This window comes from Carcharhinus amblyrhynchos, chromosome 25 (genome assembly GCF_965287045.1).
Source record: "Carcharhinus amblyrhynchos chromosome 25, sCarAmb.v2.hapA, whole genome shotgun sequence".
In the NCBI taxonomy this organism is placed as follows: domain Eukaryota; kingdom Metazoa; phylum Chordata; class Chondrichthyes; order Carcharhiniformes; family Carcharhinidae; genus Carcharhinus; species Carcharhinus amblyrhynchos.
This window is the reverse complement of record NC_137348.1, coordinates 38,397,474-38,416,664: the sequence shown is the minus strand read 5'-3', so window position 1 is coordinate 38,416,664 and position 19,191 is coordinate 38,397,474. Positions and strand designations below refer to the sequence as shown.

Sequence of the window (19,191 nt, the reverse complement as noted above, 5' to 3'; positions counted from 1 at the left end):
AAACTTTAATCATCCATACATAGACTGGAATAGTGTTACAATCCCCAGAGTGAAACTGTAAACCAAAAGAATCAAATTTACTGAATGACTCCCAAATGAGGAAATTACCAGCCTGGTTTCACTTTGGGTAATTTTTACTTTACCGTGAATCAGAACTGTAATGACTTCAATCAGGCCATTGAGGCTGGTCTATTGGAATACGAACTCCCTGATTAAGGACTCAATTGATGGGCCAATCAGGGAGTCTTTTCCTTGTATTTAACCAAGTATGCCAGTTCCTCTGGCACTCCCGAAGGTAGACTGCTGACTGATAGCACTCTGTGTACTGCTATTAGAGTTGTAAATAAAGGGATTTCTGCTTCCAAAGACTTGTTACAAGGGCCGAAACAAATTAAATGTGAATTAACAGGAAAATGTTATCCAAAGGTAAAGTTGCTCATAATAGTCCAGATAATAAAGATACTTCTTACATGACCATAAGCTTTTGCACTGAGCCTTGTAGATATGTGGCACTGTGTAGCTATGCAGTTTCTCAGTATCTGTTGTTTATTCATGCAGGGTAGCTTAGGAACCCTTCCCAACAGTAACTTTCACCTCTAAGTTTCACGGGTACAATTATCATTGGCAAGGCACACTCCATTGGACTTAAACCTGGTGTTGTCAGACTTCTTACTGTGTTTACCCCAGTCCAATGCCAGCATCTCCACATCAAGGCATGCTCCACCAGACCTTGGGTCACAACAGTCCTGATGGTGCAAATCTCCAGAATTGCTTTTCAACCAAGCTACCGAAAACGTCCTACTTCATGGTTTGCCGAACCTTAAGAAAACAAGAGGATAATGTATGGCCGGAATTTTCCCTGCTACTCATGCCAGTGGAATTCCCTGGTCCCGCTGCAGTGAATGGAGATTTTACTGTGCACCAAATTCTCCATCCTTGCTTGCAACGGCAACAGGGTGTGAATGGCAGGATAATTCCGGCCTTTGTTTATAATAGACGTCAGGTGGATAATATAACTGAGAATCAGGCTGAATATAGATGATCTAGAGGGGCATTGCAAGAGCAAATAGGACGAGCAAAGAGAGAGGATGAGAACAGCCCGGCAGCTAACAGAATAGTGAATTTGAAAATCTTCTCTAGACATATAAACAGTAAAAGAAGAGTGAGGTCAGTTAGAAATCATAAAGGGGTGACACAGCTGAAATATTAAATGAATACTTTGCATCTGGCCTTGCTAAGGAAGAAGAGGCCATGCAGGTCATAGTGAAAGAGGAGGTCATTCAGTGACTAGAGTTTAAAATTGATGAGGAGAAGGTATTGGATAGGCTGCCTGTACTTAAGAGTTAATAAGAGGATGAGATGCATAGAAGGTATTGAGGGAAATGAGAGTGTCAGTTGCAGAGGGACTGGCCATAATTTCTCAATCTTCCTTAGACTCTGATGTGTTAGAGAAGGACTGGATAATTGCAGATATTGGGGTTGTTTTGAAGGTTTCCTGCTGGGCGCTATAGCCTCCACATGTCTCCCAGCCGAAGATTTCAAGAGTAATCAGCTCTGCACCGGAAATTGACAGCTGATGATAATAAAGAAATCGGGATTTCCATGTCATTAACGGGCCTGGGACTGAAGTCACCAGGCCCACTAGTGTCCCCCACTTCCTCCTGCTAGGAATGGTTCACTCCATTGGGGTTTACAACTGCTCCCCACTAACAGGGGATAGGCGGCCAACCCTGCTAGAGTGAACAGAGGCCATTGAGGACCTCTCAGGAGGTTGGGGGTAAGGGAGGTGCCCCCTGGGCAGTGTTAACCTGGTAGTGCCAGCCTGGTCCTGTGGCACTGTCCAAGGGGCAAACTCGCAGTGCCAAAGGGGCAAGGCCTATTGGGGGGAGGGGGAGTCCCACTGCCACTCTGCATTTCGGGTCATAGGCAGACGGAGGGAGGACGGAGATTGGGGCTAGCCGTCTGGGCGGGCAGAGTTTGAGGCTGCCGGGAAGATGCGGGGGGATTTGGGGGGTGCTGTTGGGCGGTGGCAGGCTGCCGCGGCTTCCGTTTGCGGACTTGGAGATCAAAGCTAGCTCAGGGTAGGACATCCCGGGTTGACCGGCGACGTTCCAGGTCCACCGATCACGCGATAGGCGTCATGGGGCTGGCCAGTGATTGCGAGTGGCAGTGTGGGCCTACAGCGCATGCACCGATCTCCGCTATGACAAAATCTACTTTTGGAAGAATGTGAAAGTGATAGAGAGGATAGATGAATTTAAGAGAAAGCTAGATAAGCTTGAGAGAGAGAGAGAGAAAGGATTAAGATGAATACATTAATGGGGTTGGATGAAGACGAGCAGAAGAAGGTTTATGTGGAGCATAAACACCAGAATGGGTCTGTTGGTTTGATGGCTTGTTCCTGTGCTGTCAGTGGTGTGTGGTGCCAATTTATGCCCCTCAATTTTGAACTCGCTGCAAATGGAAACAGCAGAATTTTAAAGACCTCTGTTAGGTGCAACACCAAGGCATGTGAGTGAATAGTTTCATTTCAGCTAGTTGTGCTGTACATATGGTAGAATATCTACTGGGAAAATTTAAGAAAACTAAGAAAGAATTGCATTCATGCAGCATTTTTCATGCCACCAGGTGTAACAATGTATTTTACAGCCAACAAGGTACCCTTGAAGTATAGTGACTGTTGTACTGTACAGTGGCAGATATTCTCATACTTACGTCACTCCTCAGTCTTTCACTGTGTAGAGAAAAGAGCTTCAACCAACTTACCCTTTCCTGATAGTTGTATCCTCTCAGATTATAAAGTGGCCCAGTGGTTAGCATTACTGTCTCACAGCTCCAGGGACTGGGTCACTTCTGTGTGGAGTTTTAACATTCTTCCCGTGTCTGCGTGGGTTTCCTTCGGGTGCTCCGGTTTCCTCCCACAGCCCGAAAGATATGCAAGTTAGGTGGATTGGCCATGCTAAATTGCCCCTTAGTGTCCCAGGATGCGTAGGTTAGAGGGATTAACGGGGTATCATAAGAACTAGGAGCAGGAGTAAGCCATCCAACCCCTCGAGCCTGCTCCGCCATTCAATAAGATCATGGCTGATCTTTTCATGGACTTAGCTCCGCTTACCCGCCTGCTCACCAAAACTCTTAATTCCTTTACTGTTCAAAAATGTATCTATCTTTGCCTTAAAAACATTCAATGAGGTAGTCTCAACTGCTTCACTGGGCAGGGAATTCCACAGATTCACAACCCTTTGGGTAAAGAAGTTCCTCCTCAACTCAATCCTAAATCAGCTTCCCCTTATTTTGAGGCCATGCCCCCTAGTTCTAATTTCACCTGCCAGTGGAAACAACTTCCCTGCTTCTATCTTACCTATTCCCTTCATAATCTTATATGTTTCTATAAGATCTCCCATCATTCTTCTGAATTCCAATGAGTATAGCCTCAGTCTCTTCTCATAAGCCAACCCTCTCAGCTCCGGAATCAATCCAGTGAATATCCTCTGCACCCCTCCAGTGCCAGTCTATTCATTCTCAAGTAAGGAGACCAAGATTGTACACAGTATTCCACGTGTGGCCACACCAGCACCTTATACAGCTGCAACATGACCTCCCTGTTTTTAAACTCCATCCCTCTTGGAATTAAAGGCAAAATTCCGTTTGCCTGCTGCACTCGCAAACCAACTTTTTGTGATTCATGCACAAGGACACCCAGGTCCCTCAGCATAGCAGCATGCTGCAATTTTTTACCATTTAAATAATAGCCCATTTTGTTGTTGTTATTACCAAAATGGATGACCTCACATTTACCAGCATTGTACTCCATCTGCCAGACCCTTGCCTGCTCACTTAGACTGTCAACATCCCTTTGCAGACTTTCAGCATCCTCTGCACACTTTGCTCTGCCACCCATCTTCATGTCATCTGTGAATTTTGACACATTACACTTGGTCCTCAGCTACAAATCAACTATGTAAATCGTAAACAATTGTGATCCCAGCACTGATCCCTGAGGTACACCATTAGTCACTAATCAACAACCAGAAAAACACCCATTTACCCCTACTCTTTGCTTTCTGTTAGTTAACCAATTCTCTCTCTATACTAATACATCACCTGTAACACCGTGCACCTTTATCTTATGTAGCAGTCTTTGGTGCAGCATCTTGTCAAATGCCTTCTGAAAATCCAGATACACCACATGCACAGGTTTCCCATTGTGCACTGCACATGTAATGTTCTCAAAAATTCCACCAAATTAGTCAAACATGACCTGTCCTTCATGAACCCATGCTGCGTCTTACCGATGGGACAATTTATGTCCAGATGTCTCACTATTTCTTCCTTGATGATAGATTCAAGCATTTTCCCTACTACAGAAGTTAAGCTAACCGGCCTATGGTTACCCACCTTTTGTCTACCTCCTTTTTTAAGCAGTGGTGTCACATTTGCTGTTTTCCAGTCTGTGGGAACCACCCCAGAGTCCAGTGAATTTTGGTAAATTGCCACTAGTACATTTGCTATTTCTCCTGCCATCTCTTCTGATACCCTGGGATGCATTCCATCAGAACCAGGAGACTTGTCTACCTTTAGCCCCATTAGCTTGCCCAACACTACCTCTTCAGTGATACTAATAGTTTCTAGTCCTCACCTGCCATAGCCACCTTGTCAAAAAATTTGTGGCATGTTATTTGTGCCTTCCATTGTGAAGACTGACACAAAATATTTGCTCTATGCAAATGTAAATATGTGGAGTTATGGAGATGGGGCCTGGGTGGGATTATTGTCGGTGCAGATTCTATGGGCCAAATAGCCTCCTTCTACGCTGTAGGTTTCTATGATTTCTATGAACAGTTCCACTGCTTTAAATTAGCTCCATCAAAGGTGGCAGTTCTGCTTTGCACTTTGCTGCAATTGAAGATTGTCACCCACCTCCCTCCCCACACTACCCCCCCCTCCCCCCTTCTACCTTCCTGTGTTTCGGTCGTTGGTGAGGAATGCAAGGAAACTGCGCAAAGTGCCATCACGGATTTACACTTCAGCTTTTGTTGAAAAGATTTCTGCATTCTTATTCCTCACGCCGCCGCACTCTCCCTGCTCATTAGTCAGACACACTTTAATGGATGCCCCGAAGTACAACAGGAAGCTGCAAAGAGATTTGTGAGTCAACAGCTGGGGAACCGGCTTGGAGCTCGGCGAGCTGGATGACAGCTGGCGCCTCGCTTTCACACGCTGTCAGCCAAGCGGCTCGACTGAAGGGCTGACGTGTGAGGCTCTACCGTCTGCTTGCTGCTGAGTAATTACTTCCAGCACATTGAGGGACCTGACAACGGCTGTGATGACAACTTATTGAAGCTAATAAGCGTCTTGTTCTTTCTAGCTGTAGGTTCAGACCATCCCACTCCAGAGGCCGGCGCACATAACCTCTGCTGACAACCGTTGCAGAGATTGCTGCACTGTTGGAGGCCCTGCCTTTCAGATGAGACCCAAAACCAAGGCCCTTTCAGGTTGACATAAGCAAGCCCATGGCGGTGTACAGCGAAGATCAGGGGTATTAGCCAAGGTGTCCTGGCCAATATTTATCACTGAATCAACAGTTCAGGACTAGTTATTTAGTTATTTACTCATTGCTGTTTGTGGAACCTAACTGTGCAAATTTTCCACTGTATTTTATTCATTTCGATAGTAACTACACTTCAAAAATACTTAATTGGCTGTAAAAGGTGTTGCTAAGTACAATTAGGAGAGAAAGATAGTCAGTGGAAATGGAGACCTCTCAGCCTTGTCCAGTGTAAAGATGCACTTTCTTAGACTTCACTGGTGAACACAAAAGGTATGCATTAATAAGAATTGTAAAGCAGCCTCATGGCTGTGTCAAGCACCCAAAATGTCTCTCTCGCCATGGGGTGATTCCACACCCCTGAGCCTGATTGGTCACGCAGGCCATGTGATCTTTACTCTGCTGTGTTGCCCTTAAAGGAACAATTGCCACATCCTGGCAACAATTGAAGGAAAAATTGGGGGTAAAAACAGAAGGAGCAATGGAAGCATTGGATGGATGGTTGGATAACATTGAGAGTGCTTGGGACATCCTGAAGTGGTTGAAGGCAGTTATATAAATGCAGATCCTCCCTTTCCCACTATTCCCTTCCCCTATCCACTCTCCTAGCCCCCCTCCTTCCCCCTCTTCCCCCTCTGCTTACCTCTTCCCCCTCTGCTTACCTCTTCTCCCTCCACTTACCTCTTCTCCCTCCACTTACCTCTTCTCCCTCCACTTACCTCTTCCCCTTATCACTTCATCTCTCCACTCCTCCCCTCCCATTCCCCCTCACCTTCCCCTTCCCATTCCCTCATTCCATTCCCCTTTCACCTTCCCCATTGCATTCCTCTTCCCCCATCTCCCCTCCCCTCTCATCATCCCTTACCACATCCCCTTCTCCCTCCCGTTCCCCCGCCCCTTCTCTTCCCGTTCCCCCGCCCCCTTCTCTTCCCGTTCCCCCGCCCCCTTCTCTTCCCGTTCCCCCGCCCCTTCTCTTCCCGTTCCCCCGCCCCTTCTCTTCCCGTTCCCCCGCCCCCTTCTCTTCCCGTTCCCCCGCCCCCTTCTCTTCCCGTTCCCCCGCCCCCTTCTCTTCCCGTTCCCCCGCCCCCTTCTCTTCCCGTTCCCCCGCCCCCTTCTCTTCCCGTTCCCCCGCCCCCTTCTCTTCCCGTTCCCCCGCCCCCTTCTCTTCCCGTTCCCCCGCCCCCTTCTCTTCCCGTTCCCCCGCCCCCTTCTCTTCCCGTTCCCCCGCCCCCTTCTCTTCCCGTTCCCCCGCCCCCTTCTCTTCCCGTTCCCCCGCCCCCTTCTCTTCCCGTTCCCCCGCCCCCTTCTCTTCCCGTTCCCCCGCCCCCTTCTCTTCCCGTTCCCCCGCCCCTTCTCTTCCCGTTCCCCCGCCCCCTTCTCTTCCCATTCCCCCGCCCCCTTCTCTTCCCGTTCCCCCGCCCCCTTCTCTTCCCGTTTCCCCCCTCCCATTCCCCCTCCCCTCTGACCTTTCCCTTCACTCCCCTGCCCCCTTCCCCTACCCCATCGCCTTTCTCCCTCCTCCTCTCCTCCTACCTGTTGAGACAGTGATGGCACTGAGTTATCTATTAATTTGAAGAATCAGCTTCTTATTTTTTGAGAAAATAATATGATGGAATTTTTTAAACAAAATACCCTTTAAAAAGCTGCCAAAGAGATGTGATGTTGATTGGACAGCTGGTAATCCAGGTTTATAGACAAAAAAAACTGGATGGATTTGATACTGAAAACATTGATGAAAAATCCTATTGCTTTGTGAGATCAAAGCAGAATTTCATTCATTGCGAATACCATTGTGAAGTGTAATTCCCTGAGCCCCATTGAACATTCCAGAGCCTAATCTAATAAAAAGCATCTGACCTCTTCTGTCACATGAAAAAACAAACCTGCCAATAGTGTTTTGAAACAATCGGAAGGAAGATTAAATGGTTTATAGTTAATCTCTGAATTCTAGAGTTGATTACAGGACTATGATGGGAATTTTTTGTTTCCAATAGCGCGTGCCACACTTTCATTATTATTTCCAAGCCATTGTTGTGTTTCAAGTGCAATGCCAATTAAACAGTGTACCGTGGATTGTTTGGATGAATCATAGAATCCCTACAGTCCAGAAGGAGGCATTCGGCCCATTGAGTCTGCACTGACCCTCTGAGAGCATTTCACTTTACACTTGTAACCCCATATATTTACCAAACTATTTCTTCTAACCTGCACATCTTTGGACGCTAAGGGTCAATTTAGCATGGCCAATCCACTTAACCTGCACATCTTTGAAGTGTGGGAGGAAACTCCACACAGACAGTCACTTAAGGCTAGAATCGAACCTGGGTCCTTGGGCGCTGTGAAGCAGCAGTGCCACCATGCCACCCCTTAACCCAACACCATCAAAGGCCGATTAACTTGTCATGCCTCTTGTTCTTGAAGCCGTTCTTTGTACCTGTTAACTGCTGTATTGACCTAAAACTGGGCTGTAATTATTTGGCTGTCAAGTGCATTGGGGCACCCAGAGAACACGACAGATTCTGTGTTCCTTTGTCCTTCATATATTAACCTATTTTCTCCTTTATATTCAGGGATGTACGGACTGCCCAGACCATGGTATTTTCCATTCCAGAAATCCTACTGGTTGGGCAATGGACGAATCGAAACATGGGAATGGTCCTGGCCATGGTCCAGAAGCAGTAGACTCAGCATCATGGAGGATGACCAGGCCTGTGCAATGGAGAGCAGGAGACTGGGTAACGCACTCATTAACCTATTTCTGGTTGTTAAGACACTTCACTGTTGGAACAGCATATGCTTAGTAACTTGGTAGTAAGAAGGAATGGCACTTGAATCCAGAGCCATGTGCGCACTGCAAACTCGATGGACCGAATGGCCTCTATGATTCTAAAAAGTGGATGTTGGAATCTGCAGCAAAAAGAAGAGCTCTGATGAAAAGTCATTCTGACTCAAAATATTGGCTCTATTCTCTCTCCACAGATATTGTCAGACTTGCTGAGATTTCCAGCATTTCCTGTTTCCGTTCACTTTCTCCTGTTCATTCTCAACTTTTCCAACACCCCTCTCTCCATGTGGGCAGCACGGTGGCTCACAGCGTCAGGAACCCAGGTTCGATTCCCAGCTTGACCCACTGTCTAGCAGATTCTGCATGTTCTCCACATGTCTGCATGGGCTTCGTCTGGGTGCTCCAGTTTCCTCCCACAGTCCGAACGGTGGTGTGGTTAGGTGCATTAGCCCTGACAAATTCTCCCGAACAAGCACCAGAATGTGGTGACTGGGGGTTTTTCAAGTAACTTCATTGCAGTGTTAATGTAAGCCTACTTATGACACTAATAAATAAACTAATCAGTTTTTGCTCCTTACTTTGTGAAGGCTTTGGGATATTTTACTGAAAAACATGGCTTATTAAATTGCAAATTGGTGTGTAGCCTTTGAATGATCCCAGTTTTATGTTAAGATTGGGGTTTTAGGTGATTATAGCATTGTTTTATGCTTTGCAATAAAATAGGCATTTAGAATTATGAACGCAAAATTGGTGAACACAAAAGGTATGCATTAATAAGAATTGTAAAGCAGCCTCATGGCTGTATCAAGCACCCAAAATGTCTCTCTCACCATGGGGTGATTCCACACCTCTGAGCCTGATCGGTCACGCAGGCTATGTGATCTGTACTCTGCTGTGTTGCCCTTAAAGGAACTTGCTTGAGGATTGTTTCGAATGATTGCAATATCAAATTGTCACCTTGCTCTTAAACCATTCCCAGGCCACATTTGCCTGTCTCGGCAAGCCTGCAGTTTCACTGGCCAATAGTTTGACACACTACTTGTTTCCCCATCCTGCCCAATTTAGTTGTTAGTTCCTCATGGGGGTGCAAAACCGATAACTTCCGCGATATTGGCACAGCGGGGAAAGCTGTCCCAGGCAGTGAACTTGTTTCGGCATTGAGCAACGTAAGCCTTTAGCAAGTCAACTTTCATTGTCCCAGTCTCAGATGGATGGTCCAAGCCATTCTGTATTGTGCTTTTAGATTTTATTACACGTTACAAGTAGCAATTTTAAGTAAACGTGGCTCGCCGCCTCCAGGTTCCACCAGCGTCTGTAGAAAAAGGGATAGATAAAATTCAGGTACAGACACAGAATCTGCAGGCAATAAATAAAGCAGGATCCTTAATAGGACAGCAGTGGCTCCCATGGCGAGTTGAGAAAAGGTCCACCCTCGTTAATTGCCTCTCACGTTCAGCCTCAGCCCAGCCAGCTGGCTCCACAGTTGGAGCTGGGACTGGGAGCAAGGAGCAGCTATTGCCCATAGAGCAGACCCCTTTGAGTGCCTCGGGGCATCCCAGAACTTGTAATTTAATGTAATTTCATTTTATTCATTTTCACCCCTTTCTACCTTTGGGCTTTGTGTTAAGTTTATTCAACTTGGTATTCAAATATAAAGACTCAGCTGCACTTCGTGGCCCCCTGCATGTGTGGGTTACGTTGATTGGCCATTCTCAATTCTCCTTAGTGTCAGGAGAATTAGTGGGTTAAATTCATGGGGTTACGGGGATAGAGCCTGGGTGGAACTGTTCAGCTCAATGGGCTGAATGGCCTCCTTCTGCACTGTTGGAATTCTGTGAATTGTTTGGGAGACCCATGCCAGAGCAAGGTGCGTTTGATTATAAAAATCCAGCCCTGGGAACTGAAACACCAGCATAATCGCAAAAGGAGGCTCTGAGAAGCTAAATTCAATGCAGTTATGAGACGATCATCTTTTGAAGGTGAACCGTGGCACATTACCTCTGCCACTGAGGGTGAGTGGAGGTAACGTTTCACCCATTAGTCTGTCTGCGGTGGCACAGTGGGTTAGCACTGCTACCTCACAGTGCCAGGGACTTGGGTTTGATTCCCAGCTTGGGTCACTGTGCGGAGATTGCATGTTCTCCCCGTGTCTGTGTGGGCTTCCTCCGGATGCTCTGGTTTCTTTGCACAGTCTGAAAGATGTGCTGGTTGAGTGCATTGGCCATGCTGAATTCTCCCTCAGTGTATCTGAACAGGTGCCAGAGTGTGGCGACTCAGGGATTTTCACTGTAATTTTATTGCAGTGTTAATGTAAGCCTACTTGTGATACTAACAAATAAACTTATAAATAAATGTAAAAATAGCTTGTCTTTAACCATATATCTCAACAACTAGTGAATAACTTTCAATGAAACTTGGTACACAGACGACCCAAGGGATAATTGATTTGTTTTTGGTGATGATTCAGATCCTTGAATTTTTTTTTAGAAGTATCTAAATAATATTGAGAGATTGGGCAAGTTGATCTTTTTGAAGAACGTTGTGGATCATTTGGTTTTGAATGTTGTTGATGGTTTTAGAGTGTTGTAGATTTGCTCAGCTGTTGTGGTAGAATTTGCTACAGCTGTCAAACTGTGAGCTGAGTTTTCAGGGCAGATTGCTTGATGTGGATTGAGCTGAAGCCGCCTCAGTGAGATGGAAGCTCTTAATAAAAAGATGCATTTCCTCAGTTGTGTAGTTACGAGCATCAACTAGTCTGGGGAAACGGTTAGTGAAAAGCTGTGTAATTATAATAATGCTGAGCTTACGTAGCATGGTGGAGATATATGCTCTGCTGAGTGCCCCCTTGTTTATGCTGTTTTTCTGTTACTTAAATAACACATGCGGATATGGGCACATAAGGAACATAAACAAAATCATCGAATGAGCCCCTAGTTAACTGTGCCACTTTACACATCAACAAGCCATCCTCCCCCAATGCTAAATTCTCTGAGGAAGACAAAAAGAGCAAGAAATGCATTAAATTCAGGAAAAGCTCCTTCAAATTCCTATCACAATTCCAACTAACTAGCAAATTATCCCTTTAATGGAAATGCTGTTTCCTCGAAAATTTCACATGGTCCTGTTTTTAGATTCATTCTTGGTATATGGGCATCATTGGCAGATGTTGGAAAGCTGCTTTTTTGAACCGCGATGTGGAGATGCCTGCGTTGGTGTGGGGTAAACACAGTAAGAAGTCTCACAACACCAGGCTGAAGACCAACAAGTTTATTTGATAGTTTACTATCAAATAAACTTGTTGGACTTTAACCTGGTGTTGTGAGCCTTCTTCTTAAACCTCTGCAGTCCATGTAGTGTGGGTAGACCCACAGTGCTATTAGGGAAGAAGTTCCAGGATTTTGACCCAGTGACAGTAAAGGAATGGCGATATAATTCCAAGATAGGACGGTGAGTGGCTTGGAGGGGAACTTGCAGCAGCTGGTGTTTCCATGTATCTGCTGCCCTTGTCCTTCTAGGTGGAAGTTGTCATGGGTTTGGATGGTGCTGCCCAAAGCTCTTTGGTGAATTACTGCTGTGCATCTTATAAATGGTACACATCATTGCCACTGGGAGTCGATGGTGGAGGGAGTGAATGTTTAAGGTGGTGAATGCGGTACCAAACAAGAAGGCTGTTTTGTCCTGGACAGTATTAACTTTTTGAGTGTTGTTGGAACTGAACTAGTTTAAAAGACTAATACTCCGTATTCACCACATGTCTTGGCAACTCGTTGCATTGGGCTGATAACATCAGAGAAATTGACTCAGAGGAACTGCACGGAAATCGAAAGCTTCTATACTGTTCAGTTAGTTTTTTGAGAAGGTGACCAAAGAGGCGGCTGAGGGTAAAGCAGTTGATGTGGTGTATATGGATTTCAGTAAATCCGTTTGGTCAGGTTCCCCACTGTAAGCTATTGCAGAAAATATGGAGGCATGGGATTGAGGGTGATTTAGTGGTTTGGATCAGAAATTGGCTAGCTGTAAGAAGACAGAGGCTGGTGGTTGATGGGAAATGTTCATCCTGGAGTTCAGTTACTAGTGGTACTAGTTACTAGGATCTGTTTTAGGGCCACTACTGTTTGTCATTTTTATAAATGACCTGGATGAGGGCATGGAAGGATGTGTTAGTAAATTTGCAGATGACACTGAAGTCGGTGGAGTTGTGGACAATGCGGAAGGATGCTACAGGTTACAGAGGGACATAGATAATCTGCAGGGCTGGGCTGAGAGGTGGCAAATGGAGTTTAATGTGGAAAAGTGTGAGGTGATTCACTTTGGAAGGAGTAACAGGAATACAGAGTATTGGGCTAATGGTAAGATACCTGGTAGTGTGGATGAGCAGAGAGATCTCGATGTACACGTGCATAGATCCCTGAAAGTTGGCACCCAGGTTGATGGGGTTGTTAAGAGGGCGTACAGCATCTTAGCTTTTACTGTTAGAGGGATTGAATTTCGGAGCCATGAGGTCATGGTGCAGCTGTACAAAACTCTGGTACGGCTGCACTTGGAGTATTGCGTACAGTTCTGGTCGCTGCATTATAGGAAGGATGTGGAAGCATTGGAAAGGGTGCAGAGGAGATTTACCAGGATGTTGCCTGATATGGTGGGAAGGTCTTATGAGGAGAGGCTGAGGGACTTGAGGCTGTTTCCGTTAGAGAGAAGAAGGTTAGGAGGTGACTTAATAGAGGCATACAAGATGATCAGAGGATTAGATAGGGTGGACAGTGAGAACCTTTTTCTTTGGATGGTGATAGCTAGCACAAGGAGACATAGCTTTAAATTGAGGGGTGATAGATATAGGACAGATGTCAGAGGTAGGTTCTTTACTCTGAGAGTAGTAAGGGCGTGGAATGCCCACCTGCAATGGTAGTGGACTCGCCAACGTTAAGGGCATTTAAATGGTCATTGGATAAACATACAGATGATATTGGAATAATGTAGATTAGATGGGCTTTAGATTGGTTTCACAGGTCAGCGCAACATCAGGGGCTGAAGGACCCGTACTGCGCTGTAATGCTCTATGTATACGTCAAGTCCTTTTAGGTTGTACAGGCTGATAATGTGTACTGAAGTTGTTTTTATACCTGGAGGATGTCAAGAAAGAAATGACATACCTTGGGAGGAGTAATAAATCTCTGCCACAAAGTGCAGGTTAGCTGTTTAAATAAAAGGCAATCATTTGTGCAGGGGAGTTTATGGGGTAGATTTATTCCATTGTATGCCCATTGCTGTCTCTTTATTTTGGTTGGCAGTGGACACCTTGCTGGATGCTCGTGGTTGGAATTCTTTGGCCATTCACTTCCTGTCACCACTGTCAGCAAGGACAAAGAACTTGGCACTCAGCCAAATCTCTGCCCACAGCAGCGGGACTGGAGAATCCCAGTCGCAGGTGGTATTGGAGAATCTGGCCCATGATCACGAGAGAATGTCATGTGGTCATTCAATTCACTGTAAGGCAATCCTCGATTGGTCACTTGGAAAACTACGTCATTATATGTTTACGTGGGCATCTTAATAACCCAATTTATTGTCCAACCTTCTTGCAGAAGAAACTCGGGGGATAGAGGAAGACCCAAGCCATCTGCCCCTCGTCGTGTGCATCGACAAGCTGACGAAAGTCTACAAGACTGGGAAGAAGCTGGCTTTGAATAAGCTCAGTCTCAACTTGCATGAGAACCAGGTGGTGTCATTCCTTGGACACAACGGTGCTGGTAAAACCACCACAATGTGAGTTCCAGGCTAGGAAAGTTCTCACTTCCTTAACTATTGTGCCAACAAGACCATTTTCCTGAGTGAAAAGATGGCTGTATCAAAAGCTTTCAACCAAACTTGCACATCACTTGAAGGGTCATTCAATAGTAGGTTGGAAAAAAGAAGTTGAAAAAGCATCACAGTAAAACCTCTTGTGATTTCTGAAAATGTATTTTTGTTTCTTTAATTCGTGGGACATGGGTGTCACTGGCTGGCTCAGCATTTATTGCCCATCCCTAGTTGCTCTTGGAGGGCAGTTGAGAGTCAACCACATTGTCGTGGCTCTGGGGTCATATGTAGGCCAGACCAGGGTAAGGACGGCAGATTTCCTTCCCTAAAGGACATTAGTGAACCAGATAGGTTTTCCCGATAATAAACAATGATTTCATGTTTATCAGTAGATTCTTAATTCCAGATTTTTTTATTGAATTCAAATTCCACCATCTGCTGTGGTGGGATTCGAACCCAGGTCCCCAGAACATTAGCTGAGTTTCTGCATTAATATTCTAGCCATTGTACCACCAGGCCATCGCCTCCCATAATTTGATGTGTGACATGGCTGTGGGGTTAGCTCTTGGTGGATTCTGATTGGTGTGGTGCTAACTAAGAATAAATACATTAGAAGCCAAACGATAAACAACACATTGAAAACAGGAGAAGGAAACTGGAGATTTTCACACTGAGTTGCCTTAACGCCTTGCTGTTTTCCAGGTCCATTCTGACGGGATTGTTCCCGCCCACTGCCGGTTCGGCCACCATTTATGGGCATGACATCCGGACGGAAATGGATGAAATCCGGAAGAACCTGGGCATGTGTCCTCAGCACAACGTACTGTTTGACAAACTGACCGTGGAGGAACATCTCTGGTTTTACTCCCGGCTGAAGGGGATGGCTGAGGATGAGATCCGCAAAGAAATGGACAAGTAAGCTTCGTCACTGGTCACGCCTACAGTGGACATGGATTGGGTTCTGCTGGACACTGATCAAGTGTGACCCATGGTTTAATCCGTTTATTTATTTGTGTCTCAAGTAGGTTTACATTAATACTGCAGTGGGCAGGAGCTATCAGGGGTGGGGAAGAGAAGAGAAGAAGTTATCTGTTAGCAGTAAGGAGCTTAGTGATAGAGGAATGTAGCATTGGAAAAGAGCATCAGATCTGCTTCTCTATCCCCACTCTGCCTCCCATCACCACCACCAACAGAGTGTGTATAATCCAGCTTATCAATTCTTTTATGCTATCCATTTTCTCACCTTACAAAGTAGAGTCCTACAGTACCATTCATCCCAGCATGTCCATACTGACGCTTTGAAAGAGCTGTCTATTTTATTCTAGTCCAATCCTACCCAGGCCCTATCTCCGTAACCCCATGTATTTTACCCTACTTAACCCCCTTGACACAAAGGGGCAATTTATGATGGCCAATCCAGTTAACCCACACATCTTTTGGACTGTGGGAGGAAACTGGAGCACCCAGAGGAAATGCACGCAGACACAGGGAAGAAGGTCTAAACTCCACACAGACAGTGACCTGAGGCCAGGATTGAACTCGGGTCCTTGGCGCTGTGAGGCGGCTGTGCTAACCACTGTGCCACTGTGCCTGAACTTTGTGGGCTGAATTGTTAGTACAAACCAGCTCATGTGACTCATTGATCTAGCACCAAAGTTAGAGGTATAGAGCTAAATGGTGTAAGTGGAGTAATGATGTAACTCATTGAATATTTCATTCTGTCTCTTATTTGGACAAATGTCTTCACTGTGCTATCTCCTGCCATTAAAGATCACTCCGTGTTATGTTTCACATCCCAGACTTAAATCTCCTGCTCCTCTACCATTTCCAGCTGTTGTCTTTTAATTTTGTGTGATCTACAAACCTCTGATTCAACATTTGCCCTTGTACTCATCGTACCTGAAGATGAGAAAGCACAAATTAACGGATTTGTGGAATTTTACTTCTGCCCGCTCTTTCTTACTTCCTTGTTTTCTGGTTAGGATGATCGAAGACTTGGAACTCTCGAATAAGCGGCATTCTCTGGTACAGACGTTGTCTGGCGGAATGAAACGCAAATTGTCCGTCGCCATCGCTTTTGTTGGGGGATCCAAAGCGGTCATTTTAGATGAACCCACAGCAGGGGTCGATCCGTATGCTCGCCGAGCTATCTGGGACCTAATCCTGAAGTACAAACAAGGTGGGTCAATGCTTCGGACTCTGATTTACCGACTCGCTGAGTAATTCATGGCGGGTGTATACCGAGTAATAACCAAGCTAAGCGGCAGCAAGCATAAGGTCATCAACAAGACGGATAGATTGTTGGTGAAACAAAATTTCATGCAGGATGGGTTGACACAGAGCATATCTAAGGTGCAACAAGGTACATCCAGAATACCGATAATGGCACATGCCTCATCATACCAAAGTAGCAAAATACTGCGGATGCTGGAATCTGAAACAAAAGCAAAGAAAGCTGGAAACGCTCAGCAGGTCTGACAACATCTGTAAGGAGAGAAACTGAATTAATGCTTTGAGTCTGCATGACTTCTTCAGAATCAAAGAGAGCAGAAAATTGTATACAAGAGGGGGTGACACAGTTGGGACAGTGGGGGCAGGGAGGGATTGCAGCAAAGATGTAGCAAAACATAAGAAGAAGTGCAGGGTGGGGAAGAGGGAGGAAAGATTTTTGCACAGGTACAAAAAATGAGATATAAAAAAAAGATGAAGTTGGAGGAGAAAGTTCACAATCTGAAGTTGTCAAGCCCAGTGTTGAGTCTCAAAGGCTGTGAAGCGCCTAATTGGAAGATGAGGTGCTGCCTCTCCAGTTTGCAATGGGCTTCACTGGAGCATTGCAGCAGGACAAGGTCAGACCTGTGAGCGTGAGGGCAAGGCGCTGAGTGAAAATGGCAGCAACGGGATGGTTGGGTGATGCTTGTGAGCTGCGTGAAGGTATTCTGCAAAGCGATCACCCAGTGTGTGTGCGTAGTCTCCCCAGTGAAGAGGAGACCTGATGAGGAGCAGCAAAAACAGCAGACCAGATCGAAGGAAGGTGCAAGATGCTTTCAGGTGCTGCTAAACCTGAAAGAAATGTTTGAATTCTTGAACAATGAAGGGGGAGGAGGTCAATGGGCGGATGTGGCACCTTCTGCAATTGCAAGGGAAGATGCTTTGGGAAAGGGATGGGGAGTTGGGCATGCTGGAGGAGTAGACCAGGATATCACAGAGGGAGCGATCCTTGCGGAATCTTGACAGAGTGGGGTGGGGTGAAGGGAAAATGTATTTTGTCGTAGCATTGTGCTGGAGTTGGCAGAAGTGATGGAGGATGATTCTTTTGAATATGGAGGCAGGTGGGGTGAAAAGTGATGACAAGGTGGACCCTATCCTAGTTCTGGAGGAAGGGATAGGGATAGGGCAGAGGTGCAGGACATGAGTCGAACCTGGTCGAGTGTCCTGTTTACCACAGGTGGGAGAGAGCCTCAGTTACAGAAAAAGTAGACATGTTAGAAGTACCCGTTTAAAAGGTGACATCAACAGAACAGAGGTGGAGAAACTGGGAGAATGGGGTAGAGCTTTACAGAGGTGTGAAGCGCTGTGGTCGAGGTAACTATGGAAGTCGGTAGGTTTGTAATAAATATTGGTGTTCAGTCTATCACAGGAGATGGTGACGGAAAGTCAAGGAAGGGAAGGGAAGTGTCACAGGTAGACCACATGAAGGGGAGAGAGGGGTGGAAATTGGAAGCAAAATTAATGAATATTTCCAGATCCAGTCAGGAGGATGCAACTGTACTGACACAGTCATCGGTGTAACAGAGATATGGGAGTAGGCCTTAATAGGACTGAAACAAAGAATGTTCCACAGACCCCACAAAATGGCAGACATAACTGGGGCCCACGTGGATGCCCATAACCACAGCTTTTATTTGCAGGAAGTGAGACAAGTTAAAGGAAAAATTACTGAATGATAGAATAAGTTCACCCAGAGGGAGGGGAGTGGTGGTGAATGGGAATTGTTTGGGCCTCTGCTAATGGAAGAAGTGACCTCAGACCCTCCTGGTGGGGAATGGAGGTGTAGAGGAATTGGACCTTTATTGTGAGGAGGAGGCAGTTTGTTGATGTAAGGTGAGGCATCAGGGGAATCGCAGTTGTAGGTGGGAGGAGACTGGACAAAGAGAGAGAGGGTGGAGTTAGGGCAGGAAGAAGTGAGTTCCCTGGGGCAGGGACAGATGGATCTACCAGGGCAGTCCTGTTTGTGGAAGCTCGCTGTGTGGGGTTGGGGTCTATGAGGTTGAAGGCTGTGGAGAGAAGATCTTCAGAGGTAGTGAGGTCAGTGACAGCCCTGGAAACAATGGTTTGTTGTTCGGTGGTGGGGTCATGGGCCGGGGGCAGGTAGGAGGAAGTGTCTCATAGCCGGCACTCGGCCTCTGTGAGATAGACGTCAGTACGCCAAACAACAGTGGCACCATTGTGTCAGCAAGTTTGATCACAAGATCAGGGTTGGACCTAAGAGCACAGAACTCGGCAAGTTCAGAGCGAGAAAGGTTGGAGCGGGTGAGAAGGGCAGAGAAATTGAGACAGCTGATGTCGCACCGACAGTTCTCAACGAACAGATTAAGAGCAGGTAAGAGTCCAGAGGGTGGGGTCCAGGTAGAAGGAGAATAGTGGAGGCGGTTGAAAGGGTCCTTTGAATGGGGGAGGGATTCCAGGCCAAAGACGTGAGCCTAAAGACGAAGGTACCGGTAGAGTATGAAGGGGAAGGTATTGCTGATAGTACTTGCCCACTGCTTTGAGATGCCAACTGTTGAGTATCCACATCTTTGAAGTGCCTTGGAGCACATAAATCACTACTGAGTGGTAAACTAGGGCCTTAGTCATAGTTTGAGGTCTTGGATCTCAAATACTCTTGTCCTTTTGTTTTACTCTTTTAGAAGACTAAGATTTCAAACCCGCTAGCAATATAAGTAATTTCCTCACTCTACCAATACTAATAGCACTACAACAATAGCTTGCATTTATGTGTTGCCTTTTAAATGATCCAAGGTGCTTTACAAAAACACTGTTGGACAGAATTTAATGTTGAGCC

The 19,191-nt window shown here is 46.0% G+C and overlaps 1 protein-coding gene across 2 annotated transcripts in view; it reads left to right on the top strand.

Moving 5' to 3' along the window:
- abca2 (ATP-binding cassette, sub-family A (ABC1), member 2) overlaps window positions 1-19,191 on the top strand; it is a 508,234-nt gene that overhangs the window by 379,444 nt on the left and 109,599 nt on the right. For both annotated transcript variants that reach the window (XM_080212375.1, XM_080212373.1), the window contains exons 20-23: window positions 8,119-8,283; window positions 13,916-14,096; window positions 14,832-15,044; window positions 16,112-16,308. In XM_080212375.1, the coding sequence (XP_080068501.1) occupies window positions 8,119-8,283; window positions 13,916-14,096; window positions 14,832-15,044; window positions 16,112-16,308 (756 nt within the window). The remainder of the gene's footprint in view (window positions 1-8,118; window positions 8,284-13,915; window positions 14,097-14,831; window positions 15,045-16,111; window positions 16,309-19,191) is intronic.